Here is a 19,677-nt window from a genome sequence, read left to right as displayed (position 1 = left end):
TACTTGATACTAAATTAATGTCAAAAATAAAATCTACCCAGGAAAATATGACTTGTATTTGATTTTCTAAAGCAAAAAGAAGATAATGGAATTCTTTTATAAAGTAATGCTTTAAGGCAGCAGTAATTTACGTTTAGGAGATAAGGAAGGATTTAAATGCACATTCCTAGACAGACTGCTAACAATTCATGTAAGTAAATGGCTGCTTCACCCTGCTGCCCCTGAATTTGAGCTGTACTCACGGCTCTGCAGCCCTGCCCGGGCCGGGCTCCCCCTTCGGGCCCTGCAGCTGGGCCCTGTAGGCGCGGATGCGAGCGTTGCAAACCATCAGGCTCTTCACAGCGCGCAGGAGCTGCTCCTTCTGCGAGCTCACTGCCAGCAGCCTGCAGATCCCCTCCCGCATGCGGACCTCAAAGTTGATCTTCTCTTGGATGTCGCATTCCTAGATACGCAAAAACCCCAAAGGATTAAACAAAAAACTAACTAAGAGTATTCTCAATTTTTTACGTCCTCTGCAGATGGGATAGAGAACTCTAGATTTTAATTATGCACAGCTATTGCAACATTACTGAATGCAGAATGGTAGCTCTCTTTAGGAACAAATGAGTAAAACATGGGACAAAACAGATTTACTATATCCATTATACATGTAAATTCTAAACCAAGATTAACTCACTGCACCATCTGAAAGTTACTAAAAATTTATGTGCCTCCATGTGTCATTCATAGAATAATAACATATGGCCCTAGAGAGGGCTAACTGAACAAAGCTTATAAATTAACAACCCACTTCTAACAGCGATCCCTACTAAAATAAACTTTAAACTGAAGAAAATGTCTGAAATATTTTAAATCAGAAACTCAATCTCATCACCTCTTCAGCTGTCTTTAAAAAAGTGAAGAAAATCTGGTTTTTTCACTTATGGCTGATAAGAAATTCAGGTAACAGCAGAAGCAAAAAAAAAAGGAGACTCAACTGCAATCAGGCCATGAACTGAAAAATCAAACAGCTGTGGTGGCTGCAAGACTATACAGGCATACTTTTCATTCAAACAGTGAAATAAACTAAACATGGCTGGCAAGTCACTGGAATTCACCATCACTGTGTTTTGAAGGAGTGAGGGTTTCTAAGGTTTTATAAAAACTGCTGAGAAGTCAACTTTTTCCTGCCTGTTTCTCAGGAAACATTCATAAATGTGCATTATTCCTCACTTGCGACTCCAAAGAGGTCAATCCACACCAGGCCAGGAAATAATGAAGGTGAAGGACCACAGACTGCTGTCTCCCAAAGGCCCGCTAGATGCCACTGATGGCTGATGCACATTACCTCGTTCTGTGGCTGTCCCTGGCCAAACTGAGTATTTCTGACACGTGAAGAACAGAGTGAATAACAGAATGTTGTCATGGTATTGCAGGGTTGCATTGCAAATACTTTGCAGGCCAGTGAAGAGTGACGTTTTCTCATTACTAAACAAGAGTGCCTCTGCTACCTCTGGAATTAACAAGTTCATGGTTGTTTGGTGGTAAATAGCTCCCAAAGCTCACATCAGAGATATTTTCCATAGAAGTTCTGCTGGTATTCTCTACAGTGATATATGAAAGCCTGGGACCCCATATGGCACCATGGACTATCCCATTTTTAACCCTCACAGGTTTGTTTTTTAAAGTTTCAATCATAGTCAGAAGGGGATAAGGGAGTGCAACAACACCTTTGCATTCTCAGCACCTACATCTTTATTCACACTTTTTCTTAGGATTCATCCCATAAAAGAAAATGGAAAAAAAAAAAAAAAAAAAAAGGAGAGCAGTAAATAGCTTTCATCCATCTTCTTTTCTTCTGAGTCAAATTTTACATGGCTATGAAAACCTAAGCAAGCCCCACACCTCTCCCTAACAAATAATTATTTATTCTCTGAACCTAAACTAATAAATCAGCTGCTACAAAGCTCCAAAGAATGACATCCTACTTCCCTCTAATAATTCCCAAGACCGTGGGCCTCTGCACTGCCCTGGCTCCTCTCCACATCTATCACCTGTTACAGACCTACAGTGAGGAAATGAACACCCCTATTTGGGGCATCTGCATGTATCCATACTGGCTTTTAACAACTGCACAGAGCATTCAGTCCACACTACATCTCAGCCAGGTTCACATAAAATATTCTGGACTAGCTGTAGACGGCTGTTGGGCCATAGCTTAAATAACCACACTATATAAATCTCATCTGAAGGAAGGATTTAGCAGCCTGATTTGGGAACATATAAAGGTCTTTGTGCCTACCAAAAGAGATTGGTCATTTCCCCCCCCTCCATTCTGTCTAAAACTACAGGCACACCATCTGGACTGGGGGGAATGGCACAGCACTGTGTTGCCATATGCTGTCCACTAAGACACCGTTTCCCTCGTGAGGTCCATCCTTCCCCCCCCAACGGCAGCACCATCCAGATGAGACTGTTAACAGCTGCTGGGATTTTCAGCCCCAAACGCAGGAGCTACCTAAGCAATGCTTCTAAAAAGTGTCTTGGTATTCCTCACCTAAGTCTACTTTGTATAAGAAATTTCTAGTATTATAAAAGTAATGCAGTCACAAAACAAACAAAAATAACAGCTGAAAAAAAATTATACATTATACCTTATACATTATACCTTATGCTGAAGGTAGGACAGGCAGAAATTTTACTTCATTTAATTGGTAACTTCATCACAGGTTCAGAATCTTATTCCAATGTACACTTCTGATTTACTGCCACAGTGGTTTACACCTAAACACTAAAACTCCAAATCCCAAAACTCTAAACCCCGTAAGTATAGGTTGTCTTTTTAAAGTAAGCAAATAGCCAGTAATCAAGCTACAGCCTTGATTGAATGCCTCAAACTCTTCTAAAACAGGGGCTATGAAGTCAAGACACCAGCTTGGACATTTTACAGTTAGAAACAGAAAGAGCATTTGCTACAATTGACAGCCAGAGTTTCACAAACACTCCCGAGCTCAACTTATTTGGGTTCTGAACCAACTCGAGGTGTAAGAAAACCCTCACGAGTCGGAAAACCAAGCAAGACTAAAGAGGTGCAAGGGTGCTGAAAGATTAAAGAAGTGCAAGAGAGCAGCTCCGAGAGGCTGCGAAAGGGACCGTGAGCGGGGGTCCCGGTGGGCCCGGCCCAGCGCAGCAGCTCTGCCGGGGCGGCCGCCGCGTCCCCCGGCGAGCTCCCGCAGGAGCGCGGCTGCACCGCCGCCACCCGAGCTCGGAGACAGCGCGGCTGCCGCCCCCGGGCCGGGTCTGCCCTGCCCTGCCGGCCCCGGCACTCACCGGCCCCGCGGCGCCCGGCCCGCCGGGCTGCTGCCGCCTCATCCTCCTCCTCCTCCTGCTGCTGCTGCTCGGCGGCGCCGCCGTTCAAACCTCCCGCCCCTCAACGGCCGCGGCCGCCCCGCCCCGGCAGCGCCCCCGGCACCGCGGCCGCCGGCTCCGCGCCGAGAGCTGCAGGCCCGCCTCAGGCCGCTGAGGGCAGCGCTACCCCCTCATGCATGGCCACAACAGCGAGCGCCAGTAATAGAGGCCAGGGCAGAACCTGCCTTGGCTTCTTTCTTCCCCGTTTACTTTCCCGAAACAGGCCGGTGCGCCCCTTGCTGATGAGTGCTCTTACCGGGAGCGGCTCACGGCAGCAACCAGTGCTGCTCCAAAGCGTGCCTTGAATGTTAACCGTGTTCTTGGGCTCCTGAAGTTAATCTAATTATGCATCTTTAATACGATGGTACTTCAATAGCTGCACTAGTAGCAATACTGTTAAAAGTATACTGTTATATACTGAGTAAAAGTGCATTAATTATTCACTAGATTGACTGGAGAGGAATGGGAGTCATCTCTCTCTCTCTTCTGCTGCCAGTTTTGCAGCTCTGTTTGTCTTCGGCAGATGAAACAAATGAGCCAAATAGTGTCTCCCACCCATTCCTCATCCCTGATTTCTTGGCTTTCCTCTCTGAATTCCTCCTTGACAGGTGATGGTCAGAAGCACAGATCCTCATTGCTTTGCACAGGGTTGTCAACATTTGTGGGAAGCAAAATGTGTTGGAATGAGTGAGATATACAGTGTTGCTAACAGCTTTCTACAGAAGACAGAAGTCTCCAGGCTAACATATGCTTATTTAAAATATAAGAAAATGCAGTTAGAAGGGAAAATTTTTAAAGCATCATTGCTTCATCAGGATTTCGCATAGGTGCTCAGCAGTTCAGCTGGACCCCTGACATTTACAACTGGGGCACAAACACAGCGGGCTAGCCTTGAAGGAAAATCATGAACTTCTGGACCAAAACTATGAATTCCTTGATGCAAGGCAGAGGACAGGGAGCTCTGCTTCCCTCCAGAGCGCTCGTCTCATCTGGAGGCACAGATGGCAGAGGCAGCAGTTCTGGAGTTCCTGTCTCCATCTTGGGCAATGTTTCTTAGGACATTCAGATATTCACTAAATACCTTCATGCCATCCTGAAATCCTCTGCATACCACTGACAGGGCATATGCCACAAGTGGGAAGCCCTACCCTTGTTGCATATAGGTAAAACCTTAGAAAAGAAGGGCCTTGTTACCCTTGTAAAACCATGGCTCAGACCTGTTACTTCAGCTGAGCAGAAAAGGACTATGGGAAGGTGACTCAGCTGAAGCAGAGGTAGAAAAACAAATTATACAACCATTACGTGTTCATATTGTGGTTTATGGTGGTTGGTTGAATTACATTTGTTGTGCTTAATTGGAATGTAACTGATAAAGGCCTAACTGCTTTAAAAGGCCTGGTTTTTGCAATACAGGGCTCCCTCTTGCACCTGCCTGGGGAGTCTGCATCACTCTGCTTTGTAACACTACCCCAGGTTATATATTTATGGATGCCATCTTTTTTGCTGTTGTTTGGATACTCCCTCCTGTTCTTTAGGTACTGTGACTTTCTCAGAAAGACTTTGTCCAGTTTGTTCACTGGAGAAATCCCATGAGGGAGCCAAAAGGCTTTTGCTTAATCAAGGTACGATACTTAGCTGCGTATGGACAGCCAATATATCTAAGAGTGAGCTTGAGGAAGGTTTAAAGGGAAGTCTCCACCTAATCCCAGTGCTTCATGCACCCAGGATAAGCCTTGGGCTCCTGTCTCTGCTGCAGAGTTCAGGATTTTGGATACAGCAAACACAATCCACCAAATGAGGGGAGAACATGAGATGACAGATCAGAGTGCCCTTTTGCTTTACAGTATGGTTTATCTCTTAAAGTGGGGTCTGGCCTCTCCTGAATCACTCAGGGATGGGATTTGGGCCTCAAAAATCTACAGGTCATTTTCTAGGCTACAGAAGTAAACTAGAAACAGTAACATCTTAGGGAGTGGAATTGAACCAAACAGGTGAAAGTCTCATGTTGACTGTACCATATTATCATTGAATCAGTGCTTGCCCAAGTTGAGTGAGGCTACAGCCTTGACTGAATGGCTGAAACTCTTTGATGAGGTTGATGTAAACTGTGGGAGCAGATGGAAATTATAACCTTACTGCAGAGATAAATAAGAAATTAATTACTGTGACTCTGCCTTGCTAACATCCCTTCACCAACTCACCAAAGAGTGCCCTACCACAGAAAATTGATACAACCTGTGAAAAAGACACACTGAAACATTTCCTATCCATCATCATCCCAAGCAGTTCAGATTAGACTCTAGAACAAACCCACTGGTTCAACCTTTGGAGAAGCACTGCCTACAAGACCCCTGAGAACAGCTCTCAGGTACACACCAACAGGGGTTGTCAAAAGCCAGGATGACTACATGGATACAATAAAAATCACTGCAAAAGAACAAGTTATGCCCCAAATTATTTCAGGCAATCAGCATCTCTAAAACAATTTTGCTGGTGGTGTAGACAGCTTCCAGGAATCTGTGGCAGTTGTCCAAGAATTTTAGATGCTAATTAGCATGGTTTTGCAGTACAGTCTGTTCAGCAAATCTGAGTCTTAATAAAGTCCCAAAATGTGACTGCTAGTAGCATAGAGCCCGTGCCTGCAGCCCTTACATGCTCCTGCAGACACTGACTTGAATTGGAGCTCTTAAGAAATCAGTGGCAGTTAAATGTGTATGACTCAGCCCTAAGCAACATGAATAGTATCTTGTCAAGCTCAGTGCATACCTGCTCTTCAGCTGCTTCAAATGTCCAATTTTCCAGTACATTAGGAACATGTTTCTGCCAAGTCTGGCTTCTCACATTCTTGCACCTGCTTCAGTCCTCTGTTGCATTCACTTTCTAGAGATGTTAGGTTTTATTATTATAAAATCAGGCTTCATAATTCAGTAGATCTGTCAGATGCTTAATTAAAAAATTTAAAAATTGTTTTATTTTTTTAATTAAGCATCTGACAGATCTACTGAATTCTACCACACTTCTAGTATTAGCTCTTAAAGGAACGTGAGACTGAGAGTTTAAAAGGCATTCCTACAGGTTCAGAGTGAGGCGAGATGTTCTTTCCACACTTCATGTCTAGCTCCAACAAAGCTCTTCTGCTGTTACAGCGCACAAACTAACTTGAAATGAAGAAAGCTTTATGCCATTTAGATTACCCAGAGATTTGAAATTTAACTAGTAACTAACTATTCTGCTTGCTCCCTAACTGAAGAGTAAATGCAGCAGACAGCAACAAAAAAAGGGAAGCATTGTAACCATGTTTTTTCTCCAGACAAACCTCCAGTGAATGGCAGAAAAACCCAAAGGCACAACCTACAAAACAAGGAAAATCCTGCACAGTCACTGCTGCTAGTGCAGGTAAGTCAGAAGGGGGTAGGGTGAATTAAACAGGGGATCTATATCCTGCCTTCTGGGGTTTCTTAAGTGAAACATTTTTCTCAGATGAATCACACCATCCTTTTATTTGGCATTTGATTTGCATTGCAAAGCATTTGGCTTCCTTCAAATATTAGGGGAACTGGATAGCAGAGAAAAGATCATTGTCTATCTAAATCACTGTTCTGCTCAAGTGTTAGATCAGCATATTATTTTAAATGTTAGGCCCATCATTTTGGTTTAGCAGGTACAAAATGTCTACACCTACTCTTGACAGCACTGCAGTATTTTTCTTAATTTCTTAGTTCCCACAGCTTGCTACACCTACTCCTTGAATATCGTCAGTGTGCCACTAGAAATGCACTCAATTCCTCTTCAGATTTATCCTAAATGGAAATCTATGAAGATTTGTACTGGACACGTGGGAAAGAACTTGCAAAGGCTTTTTATAACTGACTACTTATTTAATTTTACACTGAAAAGCAAACTGTTCCCATTGATTGCCACTGGCTTTGATTGCCATGGTATGTGACCACTATAGATTGGTGAAATGGGCAGAGACTGGAATTTAGGGTGTTTACCTGACCACTTACTGGAGCCTCAGTAACTCATTTCTTCATTTCAGCCTGCTGAGGTCAGTTGAAAGGCTTTCCATCTCTTAGCTGAGCAGAAAGGCAACATGTAGTCCTACAAAAAATTAAATATGGGTAACTACCTTATTGTAATGCACTTCAGGTTCAGTTTTGATTGGATAAGGTGAGAATTAATCATCTGTCTGACAGTGAGCTAAAGCTTTAACCCTGTAATGATGAAAGTTATGCTAAGAGAAAACTTTATAGGCTCCATCTTAGCTAACTGAGCAGTGTGAAATAGGTTCCTTCTCTAAGGTAGTCATGGAGCCAGTCATTGAAGATGTCACCCTATAATAGGCAGGTGCCTAAGTCAGCTAGGATGTATCACCCTTATCTTAGTGGGATAATTAGGCAGAGAGACCAGAACAGCTTAGAATAAACTCTTACTATTTGAGGTCTTCTCAGATTAATTTTACCCTGACAGCTTGTCCATCTTCTGCTCAAGTTTTTTTTTTTTTATATTCTCCTTCAACTGCTATAGTGCTCCCAATGGCACCAGGATCACATCTCTGTATGATGCCATCAACTAACCATTGATACCAAGGTGCTTCAATGAACTATTTTGTTGATCATTGCCTGTTCCTGTAGAATTTCTAAAAGAAACTGTAGAAGGTTCAGAACATACAAGGAATTATTTTTCCTTATTCCAGATAAGAGACCAGAAACTGACTCCTCCCAGTATTCCTGATGTCAATCCTGTATAAAAATGCCTTCAGATTAAATTAATGTAGCCTTTTTGAATCACCATATGAGATAAATGCACTCAAAATACATTTTATAACAGAAACAGTAAGTTACATAAAATCCATCCCCACATGAATTTGGAAGACAATTACTGATATCAAACATGAAAACCCTGACAATCAAACGGAAACATTTCATGACTTTAAATGACAGTTTGATCACCCTCTATGTCCTAAAGTTGCCCATACCCAGGACAGTGGATGAGTGACTGAGGTATACAGTCACATGTATTCTGTTTCTGCTTAGGAGACCAGGGACATTGGTTTTGAAGCCAATTCACATGTGCTTCCCACACAGGTGCAGAATCAAGCCCATCAGAAGCATCGTGTTGGACAAGGATCCTCACAGGTGACTGAGAGCTTCACTAGAAGCCTTTCTCCAGCTGAGAAGACAATGGGAACACACAGGGTTTAATAAAGCAAAAGTTTTGCAGCCTTTCCCTAAGTTCCAAAATTTATGTGGTCTGTCTTTTCTATTCCACTTTCTACCTTTACAGAACTTGAAAGAATGAGGTTATCTTTAATTCCTTTCAAAATCAAAGGTGATTGAAATTGGTTGCTTGGATCCATTGCTAATAGGGGACATTTATACACACAGAGAAATGGTCACACAAAAATAACACTGCTGTTTAAACCCAGAGAGGTCCTTTCAGCTCCATATTATGGAAACATTCCATACAGGGAGGGTTTCCTAGAGATGCTACACTTCCTTACCATGCCTTTTACCAGGATTCCTCTGTTGGTTACAGAGTCCTGGTTTGATTTCTTGGGCATTTACTGCAGGTAGCATCTGGCGTATAAAATATCCATTTGAGACACCTGCACCTCAGTGTTTGCTAGGCAATGTGCTGGTGAAGTCACCAGTTTGTGTCATGGGAGAATTTAACTGGGCTCTCTATGTTCTGGTTTCAGGGTTAAGCCTGTTAGGATTTTTCCCAATTGATCTTGTGACAAGTGACAAGTCACTGGATCATTTAATGGATTACCACTTTGAACCTGAAATGGAGAATAAGTGAACTGGCAATATCGAAAATATAAATTCCTATATGAGAAAATAGTGTCAGAAAATCACCTTCCTTTTGATAGACAAAGGACTTCCACCTATTGCTGTGAGAACAGATGTAAACCCACTTCTGATGGCAGTCAACCAGGAAAAAGGAGCAATTCTCCAGTTAGCTCTTGGGATTGGCAATTTTTTTTCTGAAGGTAGATCCAGGGCTAAGTATTTGCAGACAGCCTGCATTTTTTGAGAAAAATAGAGGCTATCTCTGCAGAACACAATACATGGAAACAATCTCCATCTGAAGCAAGTTTGTAGTTTAGTCTGATTTTCCCAAGTACTGGGATATAGGTATCTAGGGAGAGAAAACCAGCAAAGCAATGTGCTCTGGAGCCCAAGCACCATTAGCTGCCCTCTGTGCAGGCACCTGCAGTGCAGCATTGCTAAGGAAGTGGAGTGACTCACCCTTACCACTGCACATCTCGAGGTGACAGCTGGCACAATAACTGAGGCACAGTAGCCCAGTAGAAATTCACTTCTTTGCATTTCACATACTATTTGGATAGTTTTGATCCAGTGTCAGGGAGGATATTCAAAGGAGCATGGATAGGGATCTATACTTCACTGCAAACTCTCATTTTGCCACAAGAAATGTTTCTCATTCGTACAAGATTGGTTTGTCTCAATAATTTTCCCAGTCACACTTGGGGCTATGACCATCTGCAGCTCCTTAGCTTTTCCTGCCTTGCCACAAAGCTGTAGTTTTTCTGCATTTTTCTGTCCTGAGTTGGGTTCCAGCTGAATTGGCATTTGTCATACAGATCAGGCCAAGAAAGAGTGAGTCAAAGCAAGAAGTATTAAGGTAAAGGTTATTTCATGAAAATAGCACAGTAAAAAAAAGTCACATTACTATCAATACAGTTATTGATGTGTGCAACACAGCAACCATTTCTGGCTGGAAATTTCTATCAGAGGTTTTAAGCCTCTGGTCCTTAAGGAAAATCTGGCTTGCAAATTATGTCCTGTTTCTTACAGAAATAGATACTGAATAAATATTGAACAGTTCATCCACTCAAGTGCTTAGATTAAAGAAATACATCCAAAGGGATAAAAAGATTTAAGTTTTTAGAACTGCCAGACAGTTTTTCTATTCTCAGCACCCCTAGTTGCTGTGCCTCCACCAAACTTCTCTCTAAACCCAGTCTCTTTCTCTGCCCTCAGAGTGCAATACCACTGTGAAATAACTTGACTCCTTGAAACCTCAAAAGAGCCATAATGCAACAAAAAATATTTGTCACATCACAGCCAGTACTAGGACTCCAGGGTTGTAAGGCTGCTCCTGGGGAATAAGCCCAGAGCCAGACTACAAATTTATACAAATCATGCTTTTTTGTGGAATCACTGTGGTGTTGGATCAAAATTGTTCATTCACATGTAGGAGGAAGTAGGGTACCATTTTCATAGGGTAGAGGGATGCAGGGGGAGAAGTTTGCTGCAAAGGACCCTGTGGACACCCCATGGCTGAGTTGATGTGTAGCACACCCTCTCTTCAAGCTTACCACAGCTGCACTGAAGGAAACCAGCCCAGATTATTTTTTTCTCCTGCTCCAGTTCCCCTTAAAGCCAAACCATGGGGAAGGGATGAAACTGGGCTGTGCATGTGTTCTCCTCAATGTGAGATGGAAACATTTCTTGCTAATGCTAATATTTTTTGACTAACAAGATGACCCATTTTTACTCATCATTATGAAAAATTGGGGGTTGAGTAGCAAATATGAGTAACTACATTTTACCTGAGGTTGGTTTGTCAGACATTTCTATCATCCTTCTAACCATTTCACAGCTTGTTAAATGAGCTAAGACAACACTTCATGTCACTGAAGTGAATTTTAAATTAAAATTATGGTAACAATAAATAGCACCTCATGTTTTTACAGACAATTTCATCTAGAAGAATAAAAATAACTAGTTCTGCCTGGATGCATGCATGACTTGCACACACGCACATGTTTACTTTCTTATCTAAAAATCAGTTTGAGTTCTAGGAAGCTATTTCTAGCATTTGATTCTAACCCTGTGTTTGTACAGTGTCATCAAAAAGCAATCAGGATGTTTAAAGAAAAACCAACAAACAGCAACTGCATTTTTTAAAACAGGTTCTTTAAGAAGTAAATGCAGATCCAGAGAGGAAGTTATCCAACTATGATACAGAGGGACACCTGTTCAAGATAATCCTAGATACTTTTTTGATAACAGTGTTTGTGTGCTAAGGCTGTTTTAACCAACAAATTAAAATCTTGGCTTTCTTTTATTCCTTCTCTGTTCAGGAATGTCTTCCCTGTCCATAAACAATCTCTGCAACACTAAGTCACCCTGCTTACATAGATAAGGCATTATATTTTGTGAGAGAAAACACCAGCAAAAGCAAGCCACTACCTAACACGAAGACCATTTTTTCTTAATTTATTTCATAGTGTGGACACTCACAACACATTTTTATTTTTTTAAAAATACCCCTGCTCTGTCATACAGCCCCCTTCAGAAGTGTATTAACTTCCATCTTTAAAACACCAGCCCAGGAGGGAGCTTTGAAAGATACAAGTGGGCTGTTACTCCTCATCTGCCCGTTGCCTAAAGCCTCTCTCCAAAAGTCCATCTCTCTCACACTTTTGTGTCCTTCACACGTCTGTTGCTACAGCTGCCTGCTACACAGACAAGAACACGCTCTTGCTGAATGGATTTAAACAGCCACTTGGCACCACCAGGCACTGAAGCACCCAGAACTTCACTGGCAGCTTTCATGCAGGCAGTACACACATTACTAATCTGAACAGGCTTTTCTCATTACCACCCTAGTCACGCAAGTTTTTAGGCATTCCTTTCAAATTATCTTATGACACAACATTGCTAGGTTGGTGGAGAACTTCTTAGACAATTTTAGAGGTAATAAGTTCCATGCAGGCTTGGCACCATAATGGTTTACATCATTACCTTACTGTAAAACCTTCACACCTTCTCTGTGAGTTCTCATGGGCAATGCTGACTCCTCACTTTCTTCTGCACGGCCAGCTGACTCTTTCCTGTCCTTGGCACAACTGCCTCACCCTTGCTGCCCCTCACGGGGCATCGCCCCTCACGGGGCATCCCCCCTCACGGTACATACTCACGCACCCTCACTGTCCCTCACACAACCATCTGCCCCTTCCCCCTCACAGCACAACCCCCAAATCCCCTTTCGACCAGCTAACCCACTCTTTTATAACACCCATCCTTACTGGATATAGCTGTGGCCTATTAAGGGTAAGCCTTAATTGGACACAGCTGTGGCCTATTAAGGGCAGGCCTGTTCCTAATCTTTGCTAATTAGTACAGCTGCACCTCCTCAGGGGTGAGATTGCTTCCAGCACTATCTCTTATTTTTCTACGATCCATCCTCCCACAGGTTTACCAAGTGCTACCAAGCGGGCTTTAAGGGCAGTTATCTCAATAGATGGCTAGAAAGTCATCCATGGCAAACAAGCTTCTCAGGCTATGCCTCTGAGGCATCAGATTTTTGTAAGGAATGAATAATTCTCTTGTTACTAATGGCTTCACCTCCGGGCATTTCTAAACTAAATTTACTGATCTAACCAAATAGCCTGAGTTTGGGATAAAATGTTTCAAAAGAGAACAGGCAAGGGACACTAATCACAGGTAGCACTGCAGCTTTCATTGAAGGCTTGGAGAGAAACTGCATGGGAATTTTGCATGCTGGGAAGGCTCACCTGAGTTTAGCATAGGCATGAATCAGTCTGGAGATGGAACCAAGCCCCATTTGGATGAGATCAGTTCGGGTTCTGTTCCTGCTCCTTGTGGGAGGATCCTTGGCTGCAAATTATATAAAGTTAGCAGCCATCTGGGGGCAAGAAATTTGAGGAAAAGACAGAAAACACCATGGCCCAATACATTTTTCTCCTTTGGCGAACACGTGTTCTTTCAGTTCCCAGCCTCAGATGGAGCCAGAAGGGTCTGGTCACACAGCCTTCCAGACCTGCTGCCTGAGAGATAGATGTGGATGTGAAAACATCTGTTTTCAGGAATCTTTTTACATATTGACTCTTACCTATCTTTCAAGTTGTAAATATATCTATGATTCACTGCACATGTGGCAGTGGGAGGAGCACAGTACTTCCCAAGGACTGTGCCTTTTATTTATTCAAATTTTCCAAGGATGCGTATCTGTTACATTTTCTAGAGCACAGCTTGTTTATTTGTTTGCTACCTGCATACATATCTTTAGTTCACTGCACTTTTTAGCTCCTGTGAATAAGAACATGTCATTGACTTCAGAGCCTTCTTTTGAGAAGAAGCTCCTTTGTGCATAAAACCATTTGACAAAACCTTCTTGCATGCTCACAGGCAGGGCCTTCAAAGTGGGATTAAAGACAGTCCAGCACCTTGCTCTGAACACAGTAGATTTAGCAATTGCACAGGGTAGCATTCATTATAACACCAGACATTAAGTTGTCCCTTGAAGGACAACAAACTCACCTCAGTTTGCACTACATGAGACATTGCTTTAACACAGGCCATTTAGCACAAAATACCAGATGTAAACAGAGGCCCGTTTCTGCAGAAAGACACTGCCTAACACTTCTGCAGTGAGCACCATTTAGAGAAGGGCTGCAACAAGAGACAAACAATTGCCTTGCTTTCATGCTCAGGTGAATTTCACCCCATCTAACAGATTTCTGTCCTTGCCACATGCAACCTGCTGCAGAAGAGGCGAAGGACTCTAGAACAGCTGGGCAGCTTTATCATTTTTCCTGTCCAGTTTGAGCATTGCTTGGCTGCAATCTGAAAACTGCATGCTACCAGCAAAGCTAAAACACTGGAGAAAACCAGGCTCTTTCATCTCACTACCATGTAGGAACTAATGAGTGCTCTGTACTTTTCTTTTAAGTTTGTCCCTTTCTTGTAGATCGTGTCTACTCTTTATCATCTAGGAAGCCTGTTGGCTTAAGTGAGCCCCTCTCCAGTAACTCTGAAAGGCTCATTCATCCCCCCATTCAGAGTTCTAGCCAGCAGAAGCCTCCAGCCTACTCAGTCATTCTCCCAGGACAGCATCAGCTGATCCCCCAGACTTTACATGTAACGCAAATGTGAAAGTGAACTGCTGACATGAATATCAGAAAAAAGAGGAAAGAGTGTGAAGGAATAGAATTGTCCCTAAGCATCCAATAAAATCAATATACTTTCAGATGACATTAAAGACACAACTGTCTGCTGTGTCCCTATGTGATACTTGGGATGCAGGTACCCTGAGCAGAAAGGAATTGAATATATGGAATCATTTAATATATGGCATCAATGTGAAAAGCTGCAGAGCCTAATTTTCTCAGGGAATAGAAATTACTACACTCAAGCTACAGAAAAGTTTGTAGCATTCTACTAAGTTTTGTCAGTATTCTTCTGAATCCAAGCTAAGGTTTCCCTGTTGGTTTGAATTTATTACCACGGTATAATAGTAAACAGAGAATAAAATACCTTTTATTGCCCAAACTGACATTTTCTTCCCTCCCTCTTGTTTTGGTTTGGTTTTCCTCCTTTTGAAAGAACTGCTGTGTACTGTATGCTTCACAGTCTGGGTATTTTTCAGTATACTCTTCCTTTGTGCTCCTTCTGAGTTACTGCATTACCATATGTAGAAAAGTGCCCCAAATGTAGTGGTCCTTAAAAATCATATGTTAAGATTGTTGATATGTGACAGCAAAGACCAAGCACCCCATGCTAGTAGAAACATAAAGCAACATGGCAAATTCTAAGTGGTATTGAAGTCCCTGGCTATAGGAACTGACATGAATTTGAGATTTTACTTAAGAAAATTAAATCAAATAATTCCAAGTCATATTAGTATGGATACGACATAGGAAATGGAATGGTATTTTCTTCATTATTTAAAAATTCTTATCTGAATACAGAAAATGCCCAAAGGACATTTGAAATTGAATTGTAATTTGAAATGAAATTGAATTTGAGTTGAAAGGACCATAAATACCTTCTGAGGTTCTGTCTTTCCAATGCTTCATTCCAACCAGCACTTGGCAATTGTTATGCTAATTGAAACTTCAGGGGGCACATGATTTTGCAAAAACCTATCAATATTCATATTGATATTTTAATTTCCAGAAAGACCAGTGATGGAAGAACTGTGGGCTTTGTGCTGTTAATTTGTTTGTATGGCCAGATGTTGTGTGGAAACTTCTTTGCTTGTGCTGTCACTTCCTGTTGATCCCAAATCCATTTCAGATTATGCGATAGCATTACCTGGTCAGAACATGGGAACAAGCAACATTTTCAAATAAACTAAAACTGAAACAGGATGAGCTCTGGATTCTTCTCTTCCATTACTTGGGCTTTACTATTAGCCATGTTAAAAAGTACTCCCCCTGAATTAATAAGAGATTACCATCTGCAATGTATTTTGATCTTAAAGCTAAGGAATCCTCGTCCTGACAGTCCCAGTGCTGTAGACAGAGGTGCTGCTGCACTGTGGCTGCTCACATGAGGAGCAGGAGTGAAATGGCTTTGTTAAAAGGCTCCAGTTTATTCTCATGAATGTTACAACTCAGAGCTTAGACTTCTGACCTCTGAAGAAGAGGCACTGGAAACGTAGTATGTTCCTCTTTCCTTTCAAGATAAGCACAGTCAAGGGTCACTCGGCTGGAAGATAAATCCCCCAGCTTTTCCTCTCAAGAGGTGATACTTATGTTTTCTTTATCCTCCTAACTAATTGAAGTCGCTCTTTTGGAAGAAAAATCAAAATGGCTGAAGTTCCAGCCATATCCCCTGCTGACACTCCTCCCCACAGCCCATCTTCTCCTGTCTCTTGGAAGATATGCTCACAGCCATTTCACACCTGAAAACTCCCACCATGTATGGACTAAATGGTGCAAATCAACCCATAAGACAACCCTTTATTCTCTATTTTCCCATAAGAGCATGCAACAGTATGGGTAGAGAAGAGGAAAGCTCAACAACTTTCCAGAGTCAGCTCCAGCCTGGGGTTTCCTGTCAGGACAACAATGAGTTTGGAGAGCCTGAAGGAAGGCTGGAAGCTGACTGCAAACCAGGCAGGATAAGCTGCTGCAGGAGCAAGGGCAGTCTTGCAGCATGGTGCCTCTCTTGATGTGGTGACAACTCACTTTATAACACAGACTTGACTTCATGATGACTTCAAAAGATGGAACACTGACATTCAGATTGGAGTGCCCCTCAAAAGGAGGAGAAGGCAACACCCAACCTGCGCCAACAGTCACAAACTCAACACACATTCATGTCTCCTCCTTCCTGTTCACTCTCCCTGCAAGCAGTGCCATTCAATCAGTATGCTAAAATGCACCACCGAAAGCTTCTTTCCTACTGCATGGGTATGAGTGCCAGTGGCAGCAAAATGAACATTGTTGTGTCTTTGATGATTCCTCAATGTATCTGCATGCAAAGGTAATATGAATCCTCACAAGGCACCACTGCCACATAAATCACTCAAATATTTCTTTCAAGTTTCTAAGGTCTTTCCTTAGATTTTACTACTCGCTTACTTCCTCTCAGTAAACAGGAAGATAGCAAGTATTAAATGCAGGTAAGTTTCAGCTGCTCAAGTTATGTGCATCTGTAGTTAACACTCAAATACTGAGAAAAACACAGCACTTCCCAGCATACAAATTAACTGAGCTGAATAGGCACACCTATTTCGGGCACAGCTCTACAGAATGAGGGGACTGAGCCAGAGCCAAACTCCCAATCCCATCTGTATGCAGTGGTAACGGATGTGCAGCTGTGTGTTTTTATATAGCCATATATAGTTCAGGCAAACTTCCCCAGAAGTAATTCCATGCAAATTCATGTCTATTGGCTAGATCATGCAATGAAGACCTATGAGGGGAGTGTGGGTGTGGAGAGATAAAAATTTCTGACACTCCTTTTCAAAGGAAACCAGTACACAAACAAGGAAATCAGAGGCTGCTGAATGTAGCCAAAGTGATCATGGTGAATCCAGTTCTACACCACATAAAAAAGACTCCCATAAACATGTCAGCACTGAGAGCCTGAAAGGCAAGTGAAAACAAAACTGACTCACCTATGTTCTTAATTTATAATAAAAAAAATAAAATATCATAAGATAAACAAGTACAGTAACACGTGAAAAGAAAACCAGTTTTATAATATTCCTTTTCCATCTACCTTCAGTAAAGTGGAATCATCAGCTTTAAGGAAGGTTAAACCTATTTTAAGGTCAGATGGGACTCTGTACAACAGCTACAGACTACTACCTGAAAAAAGGCTGAATACTATGAATATTCCACCTTCCTTGCAGGCACCAAACAGGTTGGTACATGCTGTTTTCATTTAAGTAACTTTTATCCTTCTGGAAATTATACTGCAAAGTGTTTAAAAAGATCTTGAAAGAGAGAGATGTATACAAATAAACAGGATAATGCCTCCCCAGCAGCTGGCAGAATTTCAGAGTCCTACATTAGGGCTGTGTCAATTTGGGCTTTGTCTAAGTGATAGGGGTAGATTCTACCCACTCCAGATTTAAATCAGAGAGCATAAAGCTCAGACATATAATGGCTGATGCACATTCTCTGCTACAAATTGCACAGTTACTGGTAAATTAAAGGGAGTCTGTTCCTACCCAAATGCTGAGAGAATGTCTGAACTGGACATCCAAATGGCAGCATCAGGAATTGAAAACTGAACACATGAGGAGCTGGATCCCAATCCAGCAAACCAAATACTTGGAGTGCAAGTAAACCCTGACAAATCTTGAAAGAAGAATTGCTGGGGCTAAATTATTTCAGATTTCAGATCTAACTGGCCAAAACCATACAGAGCTTAGGCTGCAGAACAATGGGTTCCTTCAGTCATCAACATTTTCTGTTCCTTAAGACCATGAGGGCTGTCATTACTGTCAGCTGGAGAGGGCAGGTAGTGTCACCTCTTCTACATGTGGCTGAAGCCTCAGGTAGCATCCCATCATGCTAAGCTCACCACACTTGTAGAGCACTCATCTGCACCTCGGAGCATCAGCACCAAGTACCTGTGACATGGAGGAAGGCAATGGGCACAACAGAGAGAGAGAATGGACAGTGGAGGACAACAGCCAAGAAAGTGGGAACCAAAACGTGGATACATTCTGTCAGTGGTGGCCTTCTACAAAGAAATAGTCAGGAGTCCCAAATCTGGCAGCAAACATTGTTCAAAGCTATTCCCTCCTGACCTCCTTTCTAGTTTTGGTGCTGCTTGATGACAAAAGAAGGTTAAATCACCACATTTAGGCAAGGTAATAAAGGACAACTAACTCATGCAAAATGTTGCAGCCTGGATGGTAGCCCACACACTTCAGAGATTAGCTGAAGCTCTGAAAAGCAATTTGAGTAACTTCCTTTGATGTACCATCTGGTGAATAATTTACTGGGAATGTCTTAATCACATCAAAGGTATCTATCAATGTGCTCAGATTTTCTCAGTGTTTAAGACTCTGCCTGTATATTGCACTCAAGGAACAGACATAATAGTACAGAATTAAACTTTACTGCAGTACTCCCACAGTGATAAAAAAAATGCAGCATGTTACCAGTATGGCCTCAAGGACTAGGTTTAGGAAGAGCAATATTTCACTATTACCTCAAAAAGGCTGCTACTCTACAATCGGCCTTGCTCATGTTTCCAAAAATTTTTTAAATAGACACATATCCGTGGTATAAAAAATGTTAAGAAGCACATCTCCCTATTCAGAGGGCTTATTGGCAGGGTTCTCTAACATCAACCACATGGGTTTAGACCCAGAATAGATTTAGACTGGACATAAGGAAGAAATTTTGTGCAATGAGAGCAGTGAAACACTGGGACAGGTTTTGAGAGATGCTGTGGACGCCCAATCCTTGGAAACATTCAAGGTCACATTGGACAGGGCTCTGAGCAGCCTGATCTAGTTGAAGATATTTCTGCTTATTGCAGGAGGATTGGACTAGAAGGCCTTTGAAGGTCAACCTAAACTGTTTTAGATGTCTATGATATCCATTTGTCATACTCTAAAATGGGAGTACTATAATTACTGCTTCCCCTCCCTAAATACTGAGACTAAATAGGGGTCATATTAAAAAAAAAAAAAAACCAACAAAACACAAAAAACCCAACCCTAAGTGAACAAACTAAAAACCCCACAAAACTTACTGGCTATTAAATAGCTAGAAAGCCCTGAATACCCCTGAAAGCCAAGGCCAGATTTTAGTTATTTGCATGTGCCAGTCCTGTCTGGACTTAAAGCTTAAGTGCTTTAAATTGCGTTATCCTCCAGCATCACCCCAACACGCGCTGTGCAGCTCGCTCACTGCTGTGCTGTGTGCACAGGACCCCCGGCCAGGTGCTCAGGGCAGGCGGGTCGGGAGGAGCTCGCGCCGGCGAGGGGAGCGACTCCGGCCCCGAGGTCGTGGCCCGGTGGCTGCTGACACCCACG

At 42.3% G+C, this 19,677-nt stretch overlaps 1 protein-coding gene across 8 annotated transcripts in view; it reads right to left on the bottom strand.

Annotated features, from left to right (window-relative positions):
* RTKN2 (rhotekin 2) overlaps positions 1 to 19,677 on the bottom strand; it is a 171,186-nt gene that overhangs the window by 32,122 nt on the left and 119,387 nt on the right. For 4 of the 8 annotated variants that reach the window (XM_064429958.1, XM_064429952.1, XM_064429960.1 and 1 more), the window contains exons 1-2: positions 3,310 to 3,389; positions 243 to 442 (exon numbers count right to left, since the gene is read on the bottom strand). In XM_064429958.1, the coding sequence (XP_064286028.1) occupies positions 243 to 442; positions 3,310 to 3,351 (242 nt within the window). In that variant the 5' untranslated portion in view covers positions 3,352 to 3,389. Of the gene's footprint in view, positions 1 to 242; positions 443 to 3,309; positions 3,390 to 7,382; positions 7,489 to 12,167; positions 12,325 to 19,677 lie in introns of those variants that run through there. The other 4 variants (XM_064429955.1, XM_064429956.1, XM_064429953.1 and 1 more) reach the window with 4 other exon arrangements.

The sequence above is a fragment of the Passer domesticus genome, chromosome 8 (genome assembly GCF_036417665.1).
Source record: "Passer domesticus isolate bPasDom1 chromosome 8, bPasDom1.hap1, whole genome shotgun sequence".
Classification (NCBI taxonomy): Eukaryota; Metazoa; Chordata; class Aves; order Passeriformes; family Passeridae; genus Passer; species Passer domesticus.
This window is presented reverse-complemented; position numbering and strand designations above follow the sequence as displayed.